The sequence below is a fragment of the Primulina tabacum genome, chromosome 9, assembly GCF_025594145.1.
Source record: "Primulina tabacum isolate GXHZ01 chromosome 9, ASM2559414v2, whole genome shotgun sequence".
NCBI classification, from domain to species: domain Eukaryota; kingdom Viridiplantae; phylum Streptophyta; class Magnoliopsida; order Lamiales; family Gesneriaceae; genus Primulina; species Primulina tabacum.
This window is the reverse complement of record NC_134558.1, coordinates 1,801,919-1,825,551: the sequence shown is the minus strand read 5'-3', so window position 1 is coordinate 1,825,551 and position 23,633 is coordinate 1,801,919. Positions and strand designations below refer to the sequence as shown.

Below are 23,633 nucleotides of genomic sequence, written 5' to 3'. Positions count from 1 at the left end.
TCGGAGGGGATAGGATCGGCATCGATCAAAAATTCCACCGAATTTTTTTTTTGTAAAATTTTTCTTTTCCCCAACCGGTTTATGAACTTGGCAGCTCCGATACCACTTAAATGTCAAGCCCCAAGACCGGGGTTAGTCGACACCAGCGTTGTTTAGCAATCACACGATCGAAACAACAAGTCTCGTAGTACAGTGTAAGCCAAAACCAGTTTATATCATAATATCCAACGAAAAATCAATGTCTTTACCACGTAATAACCGAAAAAAACTATATAATTAATGTGGAAGAGTTACGACTTAAATTAAATTCAAACTTAAACTGAAAATCTCGAAAATGACCAGCCCCAAAACTGGTCTGACTCTTCTTCTTCGAGTTGTTCCTCATGCGTATCTGGGAAAGGATAGTAATGGGTGAGTGATATGGTCGCCATTCAGTAAGTGGAGGACGTTCGAGTACAACATAACAACATGCATAAATTTCGAAACACATACCATGTACACTATGACTCATATCACATGCATAACATTGACTAGACACTGAGATTCTTCTACTTTTCATGTTTTATTGATATTAGTCCCTAATTTTTACTCATCTAAGGGAACAAGGTCATATATAGTTACAATATCACTGTGTAAGTGCCATAAACATGTCATATTGGGATTCCTACCCATATCCAATCGAATCCTCACAATGCCAACACACAACCATACAATAATCGTATCAAGAATGGAGTAAAAGAAGAATTTGCATTCGACCAAATTTTCGAAAATGAAAATATGCATATCCGAATATTAAACTTTAAAACAAGCTCATTTACCTCATTTTTGAATATTAAAAACATGGGTGCATTGCTTCTTGGCTAGGATCACTTCTTGCTCCTTGCTCAACTGGCACTTCGGCTCACTTTCTTGTCTAACTTTATGACGATTTTTAAGCAAAATTTCGCCTAGAGTATGCTGCTGGAATTTCAAAATTTTCATCTCTATATTTCGAATATTAGGGTGTGAGGAAGACTAGGAATGATAGATTATTTATAGGTTAGGGGAGGAAGCTAAATTGGGTGCATAAATCATGTCCAAATTGGCCTCAAATCCCTTGTTTTTTACTTCCCATTCCATGATTGATTTATTTAGCAAGTGTCGGGTTTATTCCTTAATCCTTTCCCTTTGGTTGGTTCGAAAATAGGGTGGCTAGGTCTAAGGATTTTTTTGTGCAAACTTTTAATGATTTGTTTCCATTGTTTAATCTTGATCCCAATACGCATAATTATTTAGCTATTACTTAAATCTTAGGAATATCCATGTATTTATTTATCTTATTTCTCATGCACCTTGTATGATAATCCAATCTTGCAAATTTTCTTCCCAAATTTTCGAAAATATGCATGATTTATGCATGTACTAATATCATTTTAATTCAATATTGTATTTCCAAAAATATTCTAACATATTTCCATCTAAAATATGTATACCAAAATAATAAGAATCATATATTAGAGTTGCATAAGGGGGTTTTCACAGCCATCGTCATGTATAATTCTAAAAGATTTTTGTATATGAATAAATTTTTTAAATAATCAAATTTTCAATTGAACGTGGAAAGAGATTAAATTAATTATCATGACTAGTGTATCGATACATGCAATGCGTGTGCTTTTTTATTTTATAAAATTTCAATTTTGTTAAAATATTAATAATTACATTAATTTGGATAAAAATAAAATATTAGAAAATTCAAAAATCTGGATGACTTTAATCAAAGAAATGGTATCATATAAACCATGATGGATAAGTAACAGGATATTTTTGGAGATTAGTGGGGTTTTTTTTATAAATAATTTAAAAATAAAAAATTATTTCAAAATAATTCAAAATACATTTTTTGTAAAATTACTTTAATCTGTGCTTATGAAGCACGGACCACGTGAGCATTAGCCGTGCTTTGTAAGCACAGATGCTCCATTGTGCTGACCTCACATCTCCACCCACCTCCCACCTTATCTCTTTTACTCATCTCCTTTTCCTCATTCCATAGTCTTTCAATCTTTATTTCTCTCTCACATTCAAAAATTCTCACTTCCTCACCGGACAACCGTGAACCATCTTGAGCTCGTTTCTTGTCTTACAACGAAGTTTAGAGACTTTGTTAAAGTAAATTATGTATAACTAACTTTGACAACTTATTTCAGAATGACAGATAATCGAGGTCCAAAAGATATCAGTGTCTTCTATTTACAAGCGACACATATGTCATCTACAGTTTCTTCCGTAACCGTTGATGATATTGTCAAAGTCAAGAGGTCAGACAATTTGATTTGGAAGTTATACACTGATAATTACATACATAATCGTGTACTTGCATACTTGAATCATATGGCTTTTTATGGAGTTTTAGAATGTGGCTCTCAAGTTTTTGATAATCATTTGATTACTGCTCTTGTTGAACGTTGGAGACGCAAGATACACACGTTTCATTTTACATGTGGTGAAGAAACTGTCACTTTACAAGATGTTTCAATCATTTGGGGTCTAACAATTGATGGTGGAGCAGTCACTGGAATAGATGTGTCACATACAGTTGAGGAATGGCAACACATATATTTGGATTTGTTGGGATCTGTGCATCATCAAAACATTTGAAAAGTGGTCATTTGTCTATGACTGCACTACACAATCATTGCATATCTAACCTTGTTAATGATAATAGTTCAGAAGTAGATATTGTGAAACATACCCGTTGTGTAGCGTTAATGATTATTGGAGGAATATTGTTCCCTGACTATCAAGTAGAGTCTGCTAGACTCGTTTTTTTGCAACTGCTATGTGATATTGATAATGTAAAGTTTTATAGTTGGGGTAGTGCAGTTTTAGCATTTCTATACCGTGAGCTGTGTAACCCAACACGTATAGAAAAGACTACCTACAATGGCTGGACTTTTATATATCCTGCATGTATAAATAATGTATTGTGATTATTTAACACAATTTTTTTGTTACTTTTGTTTAACTATTTTATTATTATAAGCAGATATGGGCATGGAACATGATTAAATTTGTTAACTCCGACCGATATGGGTTAGCATTAGTTGTACCTCCCATTGATCCAGATGTTATTATTCCAGTTTCTCCATATGGTGTACGGTAATATTTAAAATTTATTGTGGTAATATCATGCATATCTCTTATAATTTTTTGAAATGTAATTGTATTAGTTAAATTGTAGGTGAAAAATTAGATTTAGTTACACACATTTTCCCACGTATGTTGTAAGAATTATAAGGAATTCTCTAGATCGTATGAATAATAATAAGGTATTATTGAATGTTTATTATTTTATTCTGATTAAATGAATTTTTAAATTTATTATGATTAAATGAATATTAAATTTTAACCTTTATATTTTTTACAGTTTAATTGGATCGTTTACAAGAAGAATGACATAGATGTAAAGACAATTATTGATTCATACGACAACAAAATATGGCGATGTGTTTGTCCTCTTATTTGCTTTGACGTCGTGGAGATGCATCGTTCTAATCAGGTGATGCGACAATTCAAAAGACGACAATCTATTCCAGGGTTTGCTCTCGACAACGATGATCTTCATGATATCACGAGAACAGGTCATCGAAACACAAATTAGAGAGAATATCATAAAAATTCAATTCAGATGTGGAATAGTAGGTTGAGATATGTTGCTAAAGGGGGACGACAAGAGAACGATGCAAACTAATGAAGATTATTTTCAATGGTATAATCGAATAACTGTACGAACAATATCACCTACAGTTAATATTGTTGGTTTTCAACCATATCCATACAATACTTTTGTCGGGCAATTTAATGTCCAACAAAATTTCAGTTCGCCTTCTCCTTTTTCGCATCAGTAATCATTCGGGTAGGGAAGTGACATGGTTAGGCAACCAAGTGGGTTTGCCACTACAGTTCCATCAACTGATTTGAATATTGCAGGACCCTCTACTACTTAACTTGGTTTTTTCAGTGATTCGGGGATTGCTGACTTACATTCGTTTGGTCACCAAGAATATCAAACTCCATTTTGGTCAAACATACAAATTTTCACAAATATGCTTAATGTTGGTCCTCAGCATCTTGTCCATGATATGCGACCAGAGAGGAATGTTATTTCACCTATCACTTTTCCAGGTTACTCAAATGAGGAAAATCCTGAAGATGTTGGATTGCGTGGAGGGACGAGAAGACGCAATCCACGCGGTTGTGGAACCGGGAGTCATTTGTATCATTGTAATTTTGATGATGATTCTTCTACTTGATTGGAATTATATCATGTGTATTGTTGTACCATTTGCATTGTTGCATCATTTATATTGTATTATTTCTACAAGTTGTTTTCATAGATTGAGATAAAGTTCAATTGTATTTTTGATAAGTACAACTTGTTCTCGCCGCCATTAGCGTTGCGGCGCTGCAGGCGCCCGATCCTCGAAGGTGTGGCATCACGGCGCTGCTCTAGGCGCTTATTTCTCGTGTGTTTTGGTGCTGCGGCGCCTCTCGGCAACACCTAGGCGCAAATAGCTCGGCATATTAGGCGCCTGATCTTCGTAATGCTAGCGTTGTAGCGCTATTCCTTGGTGCTGCAGTGCCATCTTTTCAATAGATCAACATCCAAAAATGTCCCTAATTGTGATAAATCATCAAATAGTGATTTAGTTCAACTAACACTTCATTAAAATACACATTCACTTACACATATCACAAAGGACTTTATCGGTGATTATTTGGCTCATAAGATTTTCATTCCATATACATGCTTACATGCAAAAGATTTAAGTCCACACCGTGAGTATCAGGACTAGCTTTCCTCGTTAGACAGCTCAACATCCTCATCAACATCATCCTCGATGGGTCGGGGTGAAAATGTCGGCAGGGGTGGAAATGGAAGGCGCTAGTCGCAGGGAAGCGCTGCGCAAGCACACGAGTAAAATCAACCATGTAATCCATGTGCTCACGTGTGATCTTCCACTGTCTCCTCATCATGCGCTCTAAGTCATCGAGATGCTCGTATGCGGTCTGTCCCCTCCCTGCACGTGCCTGTCGTGCGTGTGGTGCCTGTGGGGTGGATTGTGGCTGTGCTCCACTCGCTGAAGTCTCACGCGGACCACTCTCAATCTGCCTCTGTCTTTTATCCTCGGAAGCTTCCCAACGAGTAAGATATCGTCTTTTTGTGCAACACTGGCTCACTATCATCCCATGTAACCCCAACTAGGCGGCAGAGCTCCATGATGGTCGAAGAATGGGGCATGCTAACTGTGTATGTGCCCCATGTAGCCTGCAAAATCGAAGTCATGATCACTCGGCCTGCTTCCACTGTCTTGCCGGTGATGATGCAATAAACCAATGCTGCTTTCTTTTTTGTCACATCAGAAACATGCCCAGATGGCATCAAACGCGAGGAGACAAAATGATACCAGTTATATGCCTCCCTAATCATGGATGTCGCTGAAAATGTGATCGGAGCTCGCTGATTATTGAGCTTCCAAAATGTGCCCGGCTCACAAAGTGCGGTGATGATCATCTCATAGGGATAGGCCTCTCTCATAAATCTCATGTACTCGTCGGTGTCATAGTCAGGCATCGAGTACAACGAGTTAATAGTCCTACCGTCGAAAGGAACCATCCGCCCCCTGATTTTCATTTGATAGTCATCATGCCTAACCTTTAAGTTAGCATAGAATTCCCGCACAAGTGACATCACAGCATCTGTCGGTGGCTTCACAAACTCAGTCTAATGCAAATACTGAGCCAGAACTAATGTCTCACAACCCAGAAACGCTCTGATCCATCCCTCTTTCCCGCTGCATGTTTTTCTCCTGAATTTTTGTATAATTTTCAGCAGCGACTACATCCCAAAACCGTCGTCTATCGAAACCAGCATCAGACCCATCCCCATACTGAACTTGCTTATTTTTCTTCCCCGGAGACATGCTTCAACTCAAATAATAGTTCTCACTCGATAGCACTTGTCCCCAACAACAACGAATCAAACAATAACAATTCCAACAATATAGCGCCCACAATATCAACACAATCAATCAAACACTAGCTCCCCTATAACATACAATGCTCCAATCCAACAATTCTCAACAACCACCTCACGCAAGCAATATATCGAACACGTTATATGCACAAACTCAAGAACTTTATTCATTCAAATTTGAACATAGAATTGAAGATTCATAACACCAAGAACGATTACCTTGTGATAGGAACGAAATTTTATTGCACTTCGTCCGGGGTCGACTTGTTGAAGAACTTTCGTTGAAATCTTGAGCAAAGGGTGGCTAGGAAGTGAGATGTGAAGGTGAGTTGCTTTGAGAATGATTTTTGTGGTGGATTGTGGTGTTTTGAAGAAGATTGTTCTGGAAGTGGGACGATTTTTGGTGGTGGAGAGTGAGGGAGTTGCGGCGCTGGTTTTTGTTTAGGGTTGAATGAGTTTTTCGAACTATTTTTTTCTTAAACATGATCTAGCACCGCGGCGCTTTCTTCTCGGCAGGCTAGCACCGCAGGGCTTGTTGGGTAGCGTCGTGGCGCTTAATCCTCAGTGCTTGGCACTGTGGCGCTTAAAATATAGCGCCGCGGCGCTAGTCTTGCGCAAAGCTGGCACTGCGGCGCCCACTGCATGGCGCCTATGCGCTGAGTCAGCTAAAATTTTTGTCCATTTAAGTTCCTTTCCACACCCGGAACAAGCATTGATATATTTTTAGTTATACACAAAGTTTTCATCTGCACAAAACTAACAAAACTTATAAATATTAAGAACAAAAACTTGGGTTTCCTCCCAAAAGCGCAATTTTTTTTACGTCATTATGATCTACATTCATTCTTTCTTGTTGCTCATGGTGATTTACGTACACCTTGTTCTTTGTTGTCTCTCTCTAACTACCGGTCTATCCATATCATTGCTCGATCGAGTTGTTCTGTCCCTACCAACTCTTCTTCTTTCAAGTCTAACCGGGTTGTGGTGCAACTCGAACGTTGGAGGATCCCAATATCGCTCATCTGCAAGAGGATAAAATCTACCCTCGTACGTTGCTAAGTACTCAGATATGTTATATCATGGTTGCACAAGTGTCATGGGATCTAATGAGTGCCACTTAGCGGTGCAAATAGCATTGGAACATGGCATGCCAAAAATCGTCCATTTACAACATGAACAATCACTCGTTAATAACTTGACCACCTGCATATGTTGGTCACGACTTGGTCTTCCTACAGTTGCAACCAAAGCAGTTTGCTCACGTACGTCATATTTGGCAACACGATGTTCACTAGATTTTCTCGCCCATTTCTCATCCTTCCGACATGCATAATCTGACCACAGCTGATTTTTCTGAACCATATGATCACCTATTGTCACACGTTCAATGAAATATTGCACGCACATCAGAAGTGTCAAGTGTACTGTCGCAGATATTGGAAGTCTACGAGCATCCTTTAACACACTATTTAAACACTCCGACATATCGGTTGTCATCATCCCACGACGCCAACCACCGTCATGAACCAAACTTCATTTTTATTTCTCAATTCCCGCCAAATATATGTGCGCCAAAATGTTTTTTTTCTTGATTGCCTCCATTGTTGCTTCAAACTTACAAATTTGATTTTGTGTGTCTGCCTCCCAGCATAAATCTTTCAAATGCACGTCTTTGAAGTTAGCATTAAAATTTGAACACATATGTCTAAAAAAAACGATGCACACCATAAACAGGTTGAAAATATGGTAAATCTTCAGTTGCTCGCACAATTCCCTTATGCCTATCAGAAATTAGGCACGCACAATTTTCACCACAAATGATTTGTCGTTCAAGATTCTCCAAGAACCATTTTCTAGAATATGATTTTTCTTCATCCATAATAGTAAATGTTAGCGGTAGAATCTGATTGTTCTCATTCAGAGTGACAGCGACCAACATTTTATCGACACTAATTATTTTTCGACAATGCCGAAACCCATTAATACACGTCCTGAATGCCCATAAAACATAGTTCAGTGTCTTAATCATTTCAGTGTTGGATCTGAGATGCTTCCACTCCACAGCTGTTCCCGGATTATATTTGGACAGAGCACGCATATATTTTAGAAGTAATTGAACGGAGCTCTCCCATGTACCATAAGCAATTTCCATAGCACGTTTCAAACTTCTCTGTGCCTTCGTATACGAAATTTGATATCCATATTTATCTTTCACATTTTCAATGATATACTTAATCTCGTACAAAGGATCACAACGAACAACTACCAACAGCGTATGTGCCACCATATCACTCTTCAAGTTGTGATGGTCTATACCAACATTGGTAGATATACATGTGTGAGGCCCGTCATATTTTGTTGTTTTCCAATAACCAGTTTTGGCCTTCAAAGAAGCGTGTAGTCCCCATCAACAAATGACCGTAGAAGAATGATTTCTGCAACGTAATTTCCACAAATTGTGTGTGCTATCCACGACACGATACTCACGCATGACAACTCTAACGGAATAATCCTTCATAGATGAATGAGAAAATTCTTATCTTTAAATAACATATTAACACATAATCACCTCTCCCCGGATTATAATAAATTGTTTGCATTCCAGAAGTACACCGACAGAATCAGGAGGCTCTTTCCCAAAAACTTTATTGAAAAATGATGGCATTTCAGAAGTGTTAGAAAGAAATGGTACGGTTTGCCTCTGTAACGTCTCACGAGGTGGTTGCCGAGATGATGTCCCCTCATCAGAATTTGAATATGTATTCACATCTTCATCATCATTCACTTCTTCTTCTTCTTCTTCTTCTTCTTCTTCTTCTTCAGGCTCGCTATATGACAAATCGGGTTCATTATCACTCCTAGAAATATCATCATTAATGGCCAGATCCGGACAACGAGCCTTCATATCTAATGTTGTATTTGGCCAATATGGAGCATGATTTTGTTCCGACGCGACATTGATATATTGATCAAACGGCCCACTTACATTATCAAAATTTATATTGCTGAGTCCTTCAGTAACCTGTGGAACATAAGATTCTAGATCCTGGAAACCACCATATGTAGAAGTATCAGATTGGTTATTGAACCCTGAATCAGATGTATGTGGAACGTAGGATTCAGGATCATCAAATCCAACATGATGCTTAATTGAATTTGCTTCCACGTATAAATGCAACAAATGCATATTGTCACATTGCATTATAAACTCTAAAGCATTATCATCACCGAGATTGACTTGAATTTCATGCCAAGATGATGTCTCCATGAATGAATATTTGGTTGACAACTTCAGAGTAAAATTCATTGGATCGATTCCTAACATTTTATGCACAACTTCAATCAACTCCAACAAATTAATAGATCGTAATACTCGTATCGGTCTAATACATGGAATACTATATTCAACTGATCCATTATCGATAATTACATGATCACCAAAATATAAGAGTACATCCATATTAGACATTTTGCCGAGGAAATTTGAGATAAAATTTAAGCAGAATGCTCGAACAAGATATCTCTTAGGATATTGAAAATTTTAAGCAGAATGCTCGAGAAAATTTACAACCCATTGAAATATCATCGAAGTTCACAATATTATATAGATTATAATACACGTCAATAAAATTAAAAATAAATTGTATAATTTTCATTGATTGATCCGACATATTTCAGAAATCACATAAAAAATTTGAAAAAAATTCAATTATTGAAGGAAAAATACAAAATAAAGGTACTTGTATATCGAATCTTGTATAATTATTGAACGCAAAAAAAAATTTTAATTGAGTTGTATAATTATTGAAGGCAAAAGAATAAAAAATTAATCGAGTAGTATTGAGTATTCGTGCTTACGAAGCACGGATTTGGTGAGGTGGACGAGTATCCGTGCTTCGTAAGCACGGATTTTGTGTGTTGGTACCCGAGGTGGAGCATCTGTGCTTACGAAGCACGGATGCTAATGATGAGGTGAAGCGTGTGTGCTTCGTAAGCACAGACGCTAGTGTATGAGGTGGAGCATCTGTGCTTACGAAGCACATATTAAAGTATTTGTGCAAAATTATTATTTTTTGAATTATTTTTAAATTAATTTTTTATTTTTAAATTAATAAAAAAATCCGTGATTAGTGTTAGTATGAGTTAAAAGAAAATGAGAATTTGATATGTAAAATTAATTAATATGTTACCAAATTGATTGTAGTAATGGTAGATTTTTAATTTCATATATAGCAAGATATTGTCACATAGATGAGATAAGATATATAGATATCATTTTAATACAATTTATCTGACTAACGTGATTTGTACATGATGCATTAGTCCCAGATTTATCAGGTATGCACCGAATAGTAACACACATCATAAATATATATATAAATTATTAATTTCACTACACAAATAACAAATTATTTATATATTTCATACTTATATATCTCATTTTATATATTTAATCAAATGATTAAAAACAAAATGCTCAGTAAAATATAATGTAATCAATCCAAAAAAAAGAAGTTTCGGTCCAATTTTCGACCGTTACATCTCTACTTCTCTACTATTATATCTTTACTATTATATAATAGTTGAGCCCCTAATAAAAATCGCTGCATGAGGACACCAACTTTTTTTCCGATTTTACCCATTTGATTTTGTATATTATATTTTTTCTTAACCAATAATATTGTATTCACCGTCGCAAGGAAACTGCTCACGTTTTCTTTCTTTTCTGCTCAACCCACGATTTCTTTTCCTAATTTCCACCACGCTCAGAGCAGATAAGTTTGTGATGCTCACGTTTTTCCTCTTTTCTACTCAACTCACAATTTCTTCTCCAAATTTCAACCACGCTTGGATATTGAAACAGGTTAGTTTGTGAATGTTTTCCTCAATCTTTCCCGTTGTTGTCGATTTTGATTTAGGAATTATTTTACAGACCAGATCGAGAAATAGGTGGTTGTAAATTTTTGTTTCTCTTCTTCTTCTTGGAACCAAATTGAATTCGAAAGAACACAAATTGAGTTTTTGATAAGTCGAATTTGCTTTTGTAATTTTTTTGTCAAAAAATCATCTATATCGTTCACGGACGTTCATCTTTTAATTTAGAAACGGGAAACATTTGTTAGATATTTTGTGCACAGTTCTTTTTTTTTTTCTCCTGATTTACTTACTTAAATTTATTTTACTTGTGATTTTGATATGAATGTCGAGATAAATTTTGCATCGAGAAGTTGTTCGTTTCCTTTTTTCTGTCAACCAAAAACATGGCTTGATAAAGGTCCTGGATATTGACTCAATTTCCCTCAAACTGTTTTAAATAATGTCTCATTGAAAATCATTTGGAGAATGGTTGTTATAAATTATATTTTTACCAAAGGCCGCTCCAAGATCTGACATTTTCCTTACCGTTGTTTGTCGTAACTTCTACATTTCTCCGTGTTCAACTTTTAGGGAGCTTCGAAATTTTCAAAAACAGTAGTTGCGACATTTGAATATTGATTAGAGTCTAATGTTTGGAGTTTGTTGATTAATCTATGAAAAGAATATAATTTACACTTTGTCGTATGCTGCACTTAGAAATATCAGGACCATTACTTCCTGATTGTATGCTAAAAATTGGACCAATTCCTGGCTTCCGTTCTTTATTGTGATTGACGCGTCAGTCTCATTGGTGTTATTTTCGGTTTTGTGAGTTTACTGACCACTCAAAAATTTGCACGTTTGGGGTGGAAGTCTTGGAAGAAGAGATGGTTTATTCGTACACGCACCTCTCTGGTTTTCTTCAAGAATGACCCTGTTAGTACATGAACATCTCTGTTTCCCTTCTCTTTAATGTGCCTGTAAAATCGATTTAGTAAACTCATTGTTTTATCTGCACAATGACTTTGCTGGAGCAGTTTCATAAATTTAAAGTTCGTTACTCTGTCATATGATATTGAAATGACTGAATATGACCAACTTCTCCTCCATTTAGAGTGCACTTCCACAACGTGGTGGTGAAGTGAATTTGACTTTGGGTGGCATCAATGTCAATAATTCAGAAAGGTAAATGGTCTCTCTTTTCATGATGTTATGTCTATTTTTCTCTTGCAGCTTTCTAATTTCCCGATTTCTTGAGTTTGTATCATAAATCTATTAGCGTCAATCTCACTGAAACTCTACATTCTAGTTGAAATCTGGTATTTCTCGAATTCATCTAGGGAATTGAAACGTGGATTCTGAGACGATTATGCGTTTAATCCATTCGAAGTAATTTATCACTTTGATTATATTATCAGTTGAAATACTAATCTTTTAATGTGTGATTGTGTATTGGGATTGTTTTTCTTGAAATTATGGTTTTCGTGAGAAATATGGTTGCAAACTTGCACTTCAGGTGTTTGTATTATGTTCTTAAGACTTGCACTACAGGTGTTTGTATTATGTTCTTAAGTCAATTTAGTTGTCAAGAATTCTCTGCCTTATCGATTGAATGGACAAACAATCTCTTCCTTCTCTTCTGTAAATGTATTCCTCATCCCTGATTCTTTAATTTTCGTAGTTTGACGCTCTCTAAATGGGGTCTCATTTTATTTTTGAACCGGAACATATCATTAAATTACAAGACTTCATCATTATGCAGTGAGAACTCTTAAAGTTCAATGGACATAACCAAATTATTCCGGTTAGAAAAACCAGCAACACCCATTTAGCATACACAAACCAAATCCAAATAAAACGGATCCGAGTCCATGCAATTTTACCCGACCCATTGTAGTCCCTGCTCCATAGTCTGTCTTGAACTTAGTTTGAGATTGATGACTTCTTTCATCTTTGAGTTCTTGAGCAAGAAGACTTGGTGAAGCAACCTTAGTTTAATTTGCTAGAACAAACAATGAGAAGGATTGACAACACTATGTGGTATTGCTAATTTTAAACTGATTTTATCAAATTTTGATTTGGATCTAGAGTATAATGTTGTCATTATGTATTTTTTATTTAAGTTTACATTTTGTTCTATCATTACATATTGTTCTGTCATTGCATATTTTAGAAATTTTGTTCTGTTTCTGGACCCTTACCACCTAGTCAACCTCCCCAAATGGAGTGGTCTGTTGCCCAAGCCAGAACTTACAGGTACTCCAAGATCTTATTCATGAATTTGAAAGAAACCAGCAAACGAATATGCAATGCATCAAATATTTATCAAGAACTACACTTGAAACGGTGTTCACAAGTGGAACCTGACATCAAATGCAGCTTGGCCAAACCCTTCGGCTTCTTTCCATTACGGGAAAATAAACGTTTCTAAAATGTTTATTTATTTACCATATATTTAGCGAAATATTTTTAGTAGTTTACATTTTGTTCTGTCATATCGATTTTTTATAGCACGCTTTAATAGATTGTTTTATTTATTTTGTATGTTTAGGTTGAACTATAGTATGATTCGATAAAATGAATATTTTCTTATTACGCTTGACCATAAAGGGTTTAGCTTATGCATAAAATTCTTAAGAATATCTACAACTTGAATATTTTTTTCAATTTATTAGGTGAATGTAGAAGATAAATTTTAGGTTTTTATATTCAATAAATTTTAGTTTAATGATATTCTCATATTTTTTAGACAATTTTTTGACTATTTTTTTATTTCTTTTACATTGAAATTTATCATTAATTTACATGATATGATATTACCGCTTCAAAATAATATTATTTTTTAAAATCAACACATATATTATGTGATGTAACAAATTGAGTTTTGTATATTTATTTAAGCTTTGTAATCCCTTGCTTTTCATGGATCAAGTACAAAATTTTTACAGTCATGGTGTTAATAAAATCACGAAAATTTAATATATTAGCCTCGTATATTCATGACAAGCGTTCGATGGCTAGTTACCTTTTTTATGTTTGGGTCATACACGCTCCCCTTGCGCTGGACTATGTAAGATCACAACTATTTCTTGTCTGGTCTGGATGGATTTCAAATCAAATTAAAAATCGAAAATTTGAAATTCCCATGTTCTGTTTTTACTGGAGGATCCGAGGTAGAAGTTTAAAAATCTCGAGCAACGAGGGGGCACGTGGCAGGGGGGGGGTCGAAGCCGTTTGTGTTCCGGCGTCGTTTTGCAGTCTGAGGTGAGACCCGTATGTTTTTCTTCGTCTTCTTCCCTTCGTTTGATTCTTGTGGATGTGAGTAGCAGTTGACTCCTCAAATATTCAAACTTTTGGGGGCAAAATAAAAGATTAAGTGAGATGGGAGACATACTTTGTTTGCTTGTGCATGTTGTTCTACCGTGTCACCCGTGTGTGTGTGTATACACTTAATGTATCTCTCTGCCTGACCCTGGCACGCAGTGAATGTGTAAATGCGTGGAAGAAATGGATTCGGCAGCTCATGGTGATACATACAGGAATTTTTTGAAGATGTGACACAAATTCGTAGTATTAATTTTGCTAGTTATGGAATTCACTGTATGTCGTATTAAATTAATGTTTCAAGTGGTTTCATATATGCTAATGTGACAAGTAGTCTATGAATAGAAGAAAATTTATTTGAATCTGGGTTTTTTTTCCCTTTCTTTTTATGCTGAAAAATCTTATTTTGGGGTGTGAAGTTTGGGTTTTTCCTCGCAAGGTAGGCAAAATGGTGGAGTTGAAGAACAATGGATCGTCGCACTGGTGGTGGTTTGACAATCACAACAAGACTAATCTGAATCGGTCCCCATGGCTTCAGTCCACTCTTTCGAGTAAAAACATACTCCTTAGTTTCCTTTTTGTATTCGTTCCATTTTATTTTTAGATGAAGTTAGTAGTACTGTTGATTTATTCATCTTTAAAGTTGAGGCTTTTTTAAATACTTGAACTTGGTCATGGTAGAATCTTGAAGTGAAATGGGCACTTTGAACTTCTTGATTGTGCTTTATCATAGTTACTCTCTAAGAGATTTCATCAATGAGCAGAAAAGGGAGCTTTCTTTTGGATGTAAACGCAAGTTTGGTTTGTTCTGGTGTGATGAAATCTGACTGTTGTAGAATGGCTTGTCGCCCGGAATAAAATTCATGGCGGTACAAGTAGAATTGATGTGTTCTCCTCGAATCATCTTTTACCATCTTTCTTTGTTGTTTGATCAATTCAGGGCTGTTGAAGATTAAAAAGTAGGACGTTAAGTATACGAGTGCCGCCTGCTATTGTAATTAAGTGTTTCTCGTTGAACATGCCTTGGTTCATGTATATGAGTGTCTGCATGCATGTGTCTTTCCTCGTCTCATAAGCTGTGCAACCAGGGAATTTAGAATGCATGTTGCCTCAATTGTGAATTGCGTGCTTAGGTCATGGAATGCGCTATTACTGCAGACAGATGATGTGAGATCCACTACCAGCTCGTAATTCTTCACACAGAGTGAAAAAACTCAGAGCACTTCCAGAAATCCATTTTCAAGCCCATACATACTTTATAGTGTCACCTTTCACTTGATAATTATCTAGACCCTTGCTACTTTTCCTGACATGTCACATTTTCGAAGCATTTTCTGTAACATGATGTTATTTCTAAACGTGCAGAGCTCGATGAGAAAACTAAAAAAATGCTAAAGCTGCCCAACGTGCAGATATGTACTACAAGAAAAGACCTGAACTCATCGGCATGGTAGACGACTTTTATTGAAACCATCGTTCCCTGGCTGAGCGATATGATTCCGTTAAATCTGAATATGGAAATCGTGTCCAATCTCCATGGTCATCTCCGTTATGTTTCAACAAATATCGTCTAGAAAAATCATTGACCCTAACTGACAAAGCATATGATAGCTATTCTGAGGTGTATGGACCTGAAGAAACCGACGAATCTTAGGTTGAAGATCCAGAATACGAAGAAGAAATGGTGCAAGAAAATATTGAATCAGATACAGAAGAAGTTTCAAGTGTTGCTGTGGACGTGGAACTGATGAGGTTGCGGGCAGAAATGGAGAAACTTAGAGAAGAGAAGCAGTTGAACACCAAGCAACTAACTCAGAAGGATGAAGAGAAAAGGGAGGTTATCAGGCAGCTAAGTCTAGCAATAGATTTGCTGAGGGAGGAGAATTTGAAGTTGAGGAAGATTGTTGCTGCTAAAACCACCCCCAAGAAAGAATGCCCCGTCGAGTTCAAGAATCCGAAAGGCAATTTCCTTGGAAGATTGTTCAATGGAATGGCAAAAACACCAGATAATATAGTTGCTCTTTAGTGTCCAAGAACTGCCATCGACCAAGAACTGCTATGCCTTGTGTATTCTTTTGTGTGAACTTCATTTACATTCTATTCGTGTTTTTGCATTTAGTGAGGCATCTCTTCGAATTTCTTGATAGGTTGTAGTTCTTATATACTGATTCCGTTGATCTTATCAAAAGTCTCTAACCTTCAAATCACACTCAAGTTAAGTCGGTTCGACACTCTTCAAGCTCCAGCTGACATATGGTGGCATTCAAAGATGATGTGAAAATTGTGTCCTCCCGTCTAAGGATTTCAGGTATGCCCTACTATAAAAGTGAATTGTACATAAACTTTGTAAAATTGGACAAATATTTAAAAATATATCGAACATTGCAGATATCTGTTCATACTTTCCAAATCAATGAAAAGGGGAACATCTCATGCCCCATTTCTACTACCAAACTATATAACAACTACTAAACAAAAAGCAACAAATTGAATCAAAATATACACAATTAAGTAAATATATAGAAAAGGATTTTAAAAAAATAATAAAGAACTTCACGGCTCACCACCAAGAAATATTAGCCATGAATCCAAAGGCCACCAAACATAAAACCACCATTGAATTCAAGAAACCTTGCACACTCAGCTGAACTGTTGAAGAATTTGGCAAAGTATCCGTCGTCCCGAATGCCACTCCGGGGCCGGAAGCCTCCATTGCATCAGGATTTGGTGGGCTTGGGCTTGAGGTTATGATAGGGAGTGAAGAGTCACTTGGAGAAAGCGCAGAGCCACCAGGTGAAGGAAAGAGAGGAGTAATATCAGGAGATAATGCTGGTGGCGCAGATACTGGAGAGATGGGATCAGGCAACAATGCCGGTGCTGCAGAAATAGTAGAGACTGGCAGTTGTTTCTGTACTGCAAATGATGATGAAAATACCATGAAAATGGGAGCAAGAATTATCAAGAACTGTGTAATTGAGTAAGTCATTTAAGTAATGATTAGGCAATCCAGTGTTACTTTGGCTCAAAGATCAAATCTTTTTGCGAGATTGATGAAATAAATGCAGTTGTGTTTTATCAAGAAAATGTAATGAATGGATGAATGATTTGTGGGGTGGAACCATGTCACACAGAGAGGTCAAAAGAGTTGGTACATAATTGGGTCCAAGGTGACAGATGGCGGGATGTGATTGGGGGAGACGAGTGAGGGAGCAGCTAGACATGTGGGAGAAATGGACAAGAGTAGATAAAATGCATTTCTTTTGTGGGAACACATGCAGAGTGAATTGGTTGGTCCTTCCTGTCTTTTTCCCAAATGGCTGTTTGCTGACATTCACAAGTCCGTGAAATTCATGGCCAGCCGAAGCAATTTCTAGATGGAATTTTTTGTAGAACTTTTGGCCTTCTTGGTGGTGTTCATTTTTTATTTGAAGAATTTTTTGGCTTATTTGCTACTAAAATATTTAGCTTGGAGAATTCTTTTGGCTTTCTTGGCCTTAAAAACAAACTCCAATCACACGGTCTCTGTCAAACGAAGTGTCTAAAACTATGATTATTTGGTATTATATCAGCAAAAAACATTGGAAAAAAGACCACAATTCTGCAAAATTTGTTGGACCTTTAGTTGTTATATGAGAGAAGGGCTTTCAAATTTTTCAATTAAGAATCTAAAAGGTACACATTATTCAACCAAGTTGAATTTAAAGGTTCAGGAATAGGACAGAAACAAAACAACTATGTTGAAATTTACCATGAGTTTGGTGGGGAGGAAAAATAAATTAATAGCAGAATCTATTCCATTTTTGTTTGGAATTTATTGCCTCCTAGGCATTAGGTTGGTTGCTTTATATCTCGAGGGAAATTGTTTGGGCCACTTCGAATGATTGGCGTATGATAACACAATGGCTGGTTTTCTCAGACTCTGTCAGGAACTCAATTGTGATGGCACTTTTGACTACATAAAACTTAGTGATATACCACAAATCCTAATGCTTCTAAAATCTAAATTGACATGAGGTGATGCTATCATGGATGATAAAGTCTTGAAGAAAGCGTGAGATCCATTAAAGTTGTCGTAATGACTTATAATGAGAGGACGTAGCAAGAAATTTAAGAATGTGTTTCAAGGACTCGTAGTGAGCTACCAAAAAGAGCCTACAAATATGACGTCAAGATTAGAGTGTTTTGGGGAACATGGAAATAATGTTGAAGGTCATTGCAACGTCATTCAAGTGCTAAATGATCAAGAAGGCAGTAGTATTTGGGCACAGGCGCCAAATCTCACTCACCCACGCGAGCAACATAGAAAAGTGGCACATGGACAGAACCAGCCACGCACCAGCGCCGAGTCACGCGCACCAGCATCGGAACTCGCACTCTCACGCGCCCCTTGCTCCCTGAAGTGAAGAATTACAGTAGCCCACGCACACCTGCAGGAACAAGGGCACACCCGATGCGTCGTGATGCACGTAAAAGAGATTTGTTTCATAGTTTAGAGTTCAAATTAATTAAAGAAGTTTATTATCGATATCTTTCTTTTAAAACATATATGGATAAATTTTGGACATTAACAAAACACATTATTAAGTTTATACAAAAGTTTTTTGCGAGTTTTCTCTCAAAAATTTCAAAGCGTTGTTTTGTTCAAACAAAATCAAACTTATCAAAGGTTTAATCTTTATGGCATTTGTCGATTGTTTTCACACGGATTGTCAAAGACAAGTTCTTTAAAGATTCATTTAAATCTAAATTGTCTCAGTCATTATTTTTACTAAACTTTCATAGTTTAAGAGTGAATATCACAAACCGTTACTTGTTTCAAAAAATTGAGACAACACTACGTTTTTTATTTTATCGAATCCAGGACGTGACTTCGTTTTTGAGTGCATTTGCTTTTCATGTTTGAAGAATCGTATCATGAGTTCATGTGTACAATCTTTCACAAGGGCTATTAAAAAGCCAAATACATCCGGACCATTTCATCCCAGGACATGAAGCATATTTTTAGCATTTGTTTAGTAATACTCGTCGATTAAGTTCAAATCAAATGAATCAAACTCTATTTGAACTAGGTCTCAAATAGAACATGTGCCTATCATAACCGGTCTCTGAACTTTAAGATGAATAAAAATTATCGAGTTCAAACTCTTATACGAAAAACAGAATTATAAAACTCAATTCGATCCATTTGCTTCAACTAACGGCGGCTAATAATGTGGCGACATCCCTTCAAATTAATATGCTGGTGATATATGCAGATGAAAATTTCCCTTGATTCTGATACAATCCAAAAAAATGAGTGTGATTTATGCGCCAAGTCTACCGTAGTACAGTACCATACATGTAGCTTTCAGTTTCATCTTTCTTAATAAATTTCTTATGTAGAAAAATTGTAGTGGCTGCTCTAATTGAACTTTTCTTTTCCTTTTTTTGGCAAAGATCCAGAAGCACAAATTTAAAGGGAAGGGCATCCAGTAAATAATCCCCTCTACCAAGCAATTTGCTTCTTAGCTTCAAGAGAGCATAAGCAATCTTTCTGGACAAGAAACTTCCATGCCTAAAAAATTGCTCACAGAAATACTACCACAACCCTCTCAATAAAAAAAAAAAGAAGCAAGAAATACTCCCTCGGCCCAGAAAATGTAACAAATAGTACAGGACTGATTGCGCTAATGATTGACCTCAGATGTTTGACCGTTCATATTAGAACCCTCGTTGCCTCCTGTGGTCGGCAATGGAGCATTCCCTTGGTACAACGGGGGCGGAAACATTGGTGGGGCACCAGTCGTAGGGATCCCAGAACTTCCCGGAATCAATGGGGGAGGAGCAGTCAAGGGCCTTTGGAGACCATCCACTTGACCAGGAAAAGAAGCACCAGAGGAAAGCAACACCTGTGGCATGGGAGGACCATGCATATAACCTGGAACAATAGAAACAGTTATTATCCAAGTCTAAGATTAAGCATGCATTAGATTAATATAAATGAGAAAATGAATAGCTTTTCTTAGCTAGTAAAGCATCTCATACAATGCAAAATCTTATTAGTGCTACAATATAGGACCTCACCCACTGACCGAAAAGCTAGAACTCATTAAAGACCTGATCCAAGGAACAGTGCCCCAAACATATAAGACATGCATGCAAGTAAGAAACAAACTCTGGCAAGAAAAAAAATATTGACTGGTATGGTAGGTGTAAAATACCTGGAGGACCGGGCATTGGTCTTGGCAAAACAGGAGGCCTCATTCCTGGTAATAACAGGGCACCTGGTGGCAACATTCCGCCTGGAAGTGGAGCTGGTAGAATTGGCAGGCCAGGCCTCAGTGGAGCATAAGGAGCAACAGGAGGCCTAAACGCTCCAAGATGTTCCTTTACTTTTTGATCTATTAAACTTTGATTAAGTTGTGCCTCATATTGTTGATAATAACCTGAACGTTTTGTTAAGCTTCATAAGTTACCATACGTCTCACTAAGTAACTCACTTTATGTTTCTACCTTGATGGGTCATCCAGTATTGTCTAAGCTCCTAGTATTAGGTTGTTATATAGACTTTGAGGGTAACGAGTTGACTGCGAATTTGATGGTCTCGTCAATGGAAGATTTCGATTTTATTCTAGGTATTGAAGAAAATTGTTCAGTTTCGTCGGGCTAAGGGTGAGAGTTGGTTTTTCTATGGTGAGGAAGTGGGACCTCTTATGTCGTTGGTGTCGGCTCTGAAAGCCTGTCGTGCTTTAGAGTTGGGTGGGGAAGGCTACCTCATCTATGATATTGACACATACACGTGTAGTGTTGGTATTGACGATCTTCCAGTAGTTAATGAATTCCTTGACGTATTTTCTGATGAAATTCTTGGTTTCTCTCATGTTCCAGTTGTTAATGAATTCTAGATATGTCATTCAGTCTAACAAATGCATTAACGATATTCATGGACTTTATGGATCGTGTTTTTAGATATTATCCGGATAAATTAGTTGTGGTGTTCATTGATGATATTTTGTTTTACTATCACAATGTGGATGAGCACGCCCAACTCTTAAGGATTTTATTACAGACCCCGCGTGAGAAGCAGTTGTACGCCAAATTAAGTAAGTGCGATTTTTTTAGAATGACCGAGTAGTATTCCTTGTTCATATTATATCTAAATCAGTAGATGCTAGCAAGATTGAAGAAATGTTGAACGGGTCACATTAGACGGCAGTGGCCGAGACCCTTAGCTTTCTAGGTCTCGCAGGGTTATTACCGTCGCTTCATAATGAACTTTTCTCAGCTAGCTCGACCCTTGATGAATCTTACTTGGAAAGATGTGTCGTTTGAGTAGTCATCTGAGTGTGAAGAAAGCTTTAGGAAGCTGTGAAGAAAGCTTTAGGGAGCTTCGTAGACGTCAGATTATAGCACTGGTGTTGGCACTATAGTCTGGATTTTGAGGATTTAGTTTATATTGATGCCTCTCGACAGGGTTTATATTCTGACTCAGAATGAGCAGGTGATTGTCTATTCCTCAAGATAGTTGAAATTTTACGAAGGGAAATACCCAGTTCATGATCTCAAATGAGTCGTCATTGTCTTTGCTCTAAAAATTTGGTGTCATTATTTATACGGAGATGGATTTGAGATCTATACCGACCACAAGTGTTTGAAGTATTTGTTCACTCATGCTGAGTTTAAAACATGAGACAATGTCGCTGAATGGATCTGCTAAAGGATTATGATTGTGAAATAAAATATCATTCAGGATTCGCAAATCTCATCCCTGATACCCTGAATCTTAAAGTGAGATTTTATGTGCTTCAGACATGTGTTGTGTGTAGCATCATAGAGAATTATTGTTCTTCAGGGTTTACGTTTAGACACAAGAAAGGGATGGAGAGTATTCGTGTTGCATCGATTCTGAGCCGGCCCTATATACTCATATTGTTTATGCACAATTGTTTGACCTCATGACACGGCGATTGGCTTGGTTAGCCAATGGGGACAACACATCTGGATTCCAATATCAGTCTAATGATTTTCTATGTTTACCTGGTCGTATTTTGGTACCTAAGGACTATACTTTGAGATAGTAGATTCCATCCCAAGCCCATCGTAGCTAGTTGAGTGTTCACCTAAGAAGTAACAAGACGTACAGAGATTTGAAGACTCATTTCTGGTGGAAATGGATGAAGCGCAGTGTTTATCATTATATATCCAAGTTTTTGGTTTGCCAACAGGTCGAGGTGAAACACCGATTTCCTAGAGGGTTATCACATACTACAACAATTATCATCATAGCATGGTTTGACACTGTTTGAGGCATTGTATGGAAGACGATGTTGTACTCTGTTGCTCCGGGAGGAAGTCGGAGAGCGATTGGTACGAGGACCAGAGTTAGTCCAGCAAGCTATCGGCAAGGTTGGGGTGGTCAAGATACGAATTAAAATGTCAATAGATAACATGCTAGTTATGTGAATACCAAACGAATAGTTCCAACCAGGAGAAAATGTATTCTTGAAAGTATCGTCGTTTTGCAAGATTATGAAATTTGGACTCAAAGGTAAGTTATCTCTGAGGTTTAATGTATCCTTGTCGAGACAGTATGTGGTTGATGAGTCCCACATCCTGCATCCCTCAGAAGTTCAATTGGACTCTGATTTGACCAGTGTGGAGAGATCGGTTTGCATATTAGGTCGGAATGATAAAATGTTGCGGAATAAGACCATTCATCTTGTCCTCATCCAGTGGCCGCACAGAGGTACTGAAGAGGCCACTTGGGAGCTGGAAAGCCACATGCGTACAGAACATCCAGAGTTAGTCTGAGTTGTATGTTTATTTTATTTTTGGATGTACTTGTATTTCAGCTGTATTCCCGAGATGTAAACTTGAACATCAGTCAAGATGTCATAAATGTTGTTATTAAGTTTCAGTTACGCTCTAGAACTAATTTCAAGGGCGCAATCTTTTAAAAGAGGGGAGAATATGGTACGCGAACACCATTTCACACGCTTGCTTAAATGTTAAAACAAGATTAAGGGATCATTACTTGAGCAAATTAAATTATTAAACTGTTCGAAACCAAATGGTGATAGTTCGGATTGATTGAAGAGTTCGAAACCACCGAAGATGAGTTCGAAAGCACCGAACGAGATCGGATGTTCCGAACTAAGATCAGACCCTTCCGTTTGTTGCATGGCCAGTTGGATATATCAATGAGGTGTCAAATGTGCATAGACACGTAGCCGGTTCGGACGATCCGAACTAGGTATCAGACCTTCTGAACTTGGGTGCCCACTGAGCTGTCAGGAAGTTTTTGACACGTCATTGCATGCAGAGTTTGGATCGTGCTATCGGATCTTTCGATCTCGGTCTACAAATAAGCCTCGACATTTCTCATTTTAGTGGGTGTTTTGAGGTGTTTCCTCTCGTTTTATCTAGCCATATTATCGGGGGTCGGGCATTGGCA

The 23,633-nt window shown here is 37.1% G+C and overlaps 1 protein-coding gene, 1 long non-coding RNA gene and 1 pseudogene across 2 annotated transcripts; 2 read left to right on the top strand and 1 right to left on the bottom strand.

Annotated features, from left to right (window-relative positions):
• Positions 1–10,678: 10,678 nt before the first annotated feature.
• LOC142556471 (uncharacterized) lies at positions 10,679–13,542 on the top strand. Its single transcript, XR_012822628.1, has 4 exons — positions 10,679–10,897; positions 11,750–11,812; positions 11,991–12,061; positions 13,050–13,542. It is a non-coding gene; the product is annotated as an uncharacterized LOC142556471 (long non-coding RNA).
• Positions 13,543–13,956: 414 nt separating this feature from the next.
• Positions 13,957–16,407, top strand: LOC142504588 (protein NETWORKED 3A-like; annotated as a pseudogene).
• A 3,041-nt stretch (positions 16,408–19,448) lies between these two features.
• On the bottom strand, positions 19,449–20,705 carry LOC142556412 (U1 small nuclear ribonucleoprotein C-like). The gene is made up of 3 exons (XM_075667872.1): positions 20,693–20,705; positions 20,401–20,625; positions 19,449–20,117 (listed from the first exon to the last, which is right to left on the bottom strand). The coding sequence occupies exons 1-3, from the start codon at positions 20,703–20,705 to the stop codon at positions 19,867–19,869; spliced, it is 489 nt and encodes a 162-aa protein (XP_075523987.1). The 3' UTR covers positions 19,449–19,866.
• Between the last annotated feature and the right edge of the window lie 2,928 nt (positions 20,706–23,633).

Bases quoted from the DNA above. Each gene is read 5' to 3' on its own strand.
- LOC142556412 (XM_075667872.1), bottom strand. The intron at 20,118-20,400 runs GTATTTTACACC...CTATTGTTCCAG, and splicing joins ACCAATGCCCGGTCCTCCAG to GTTATATGCATGGTCCTCCC.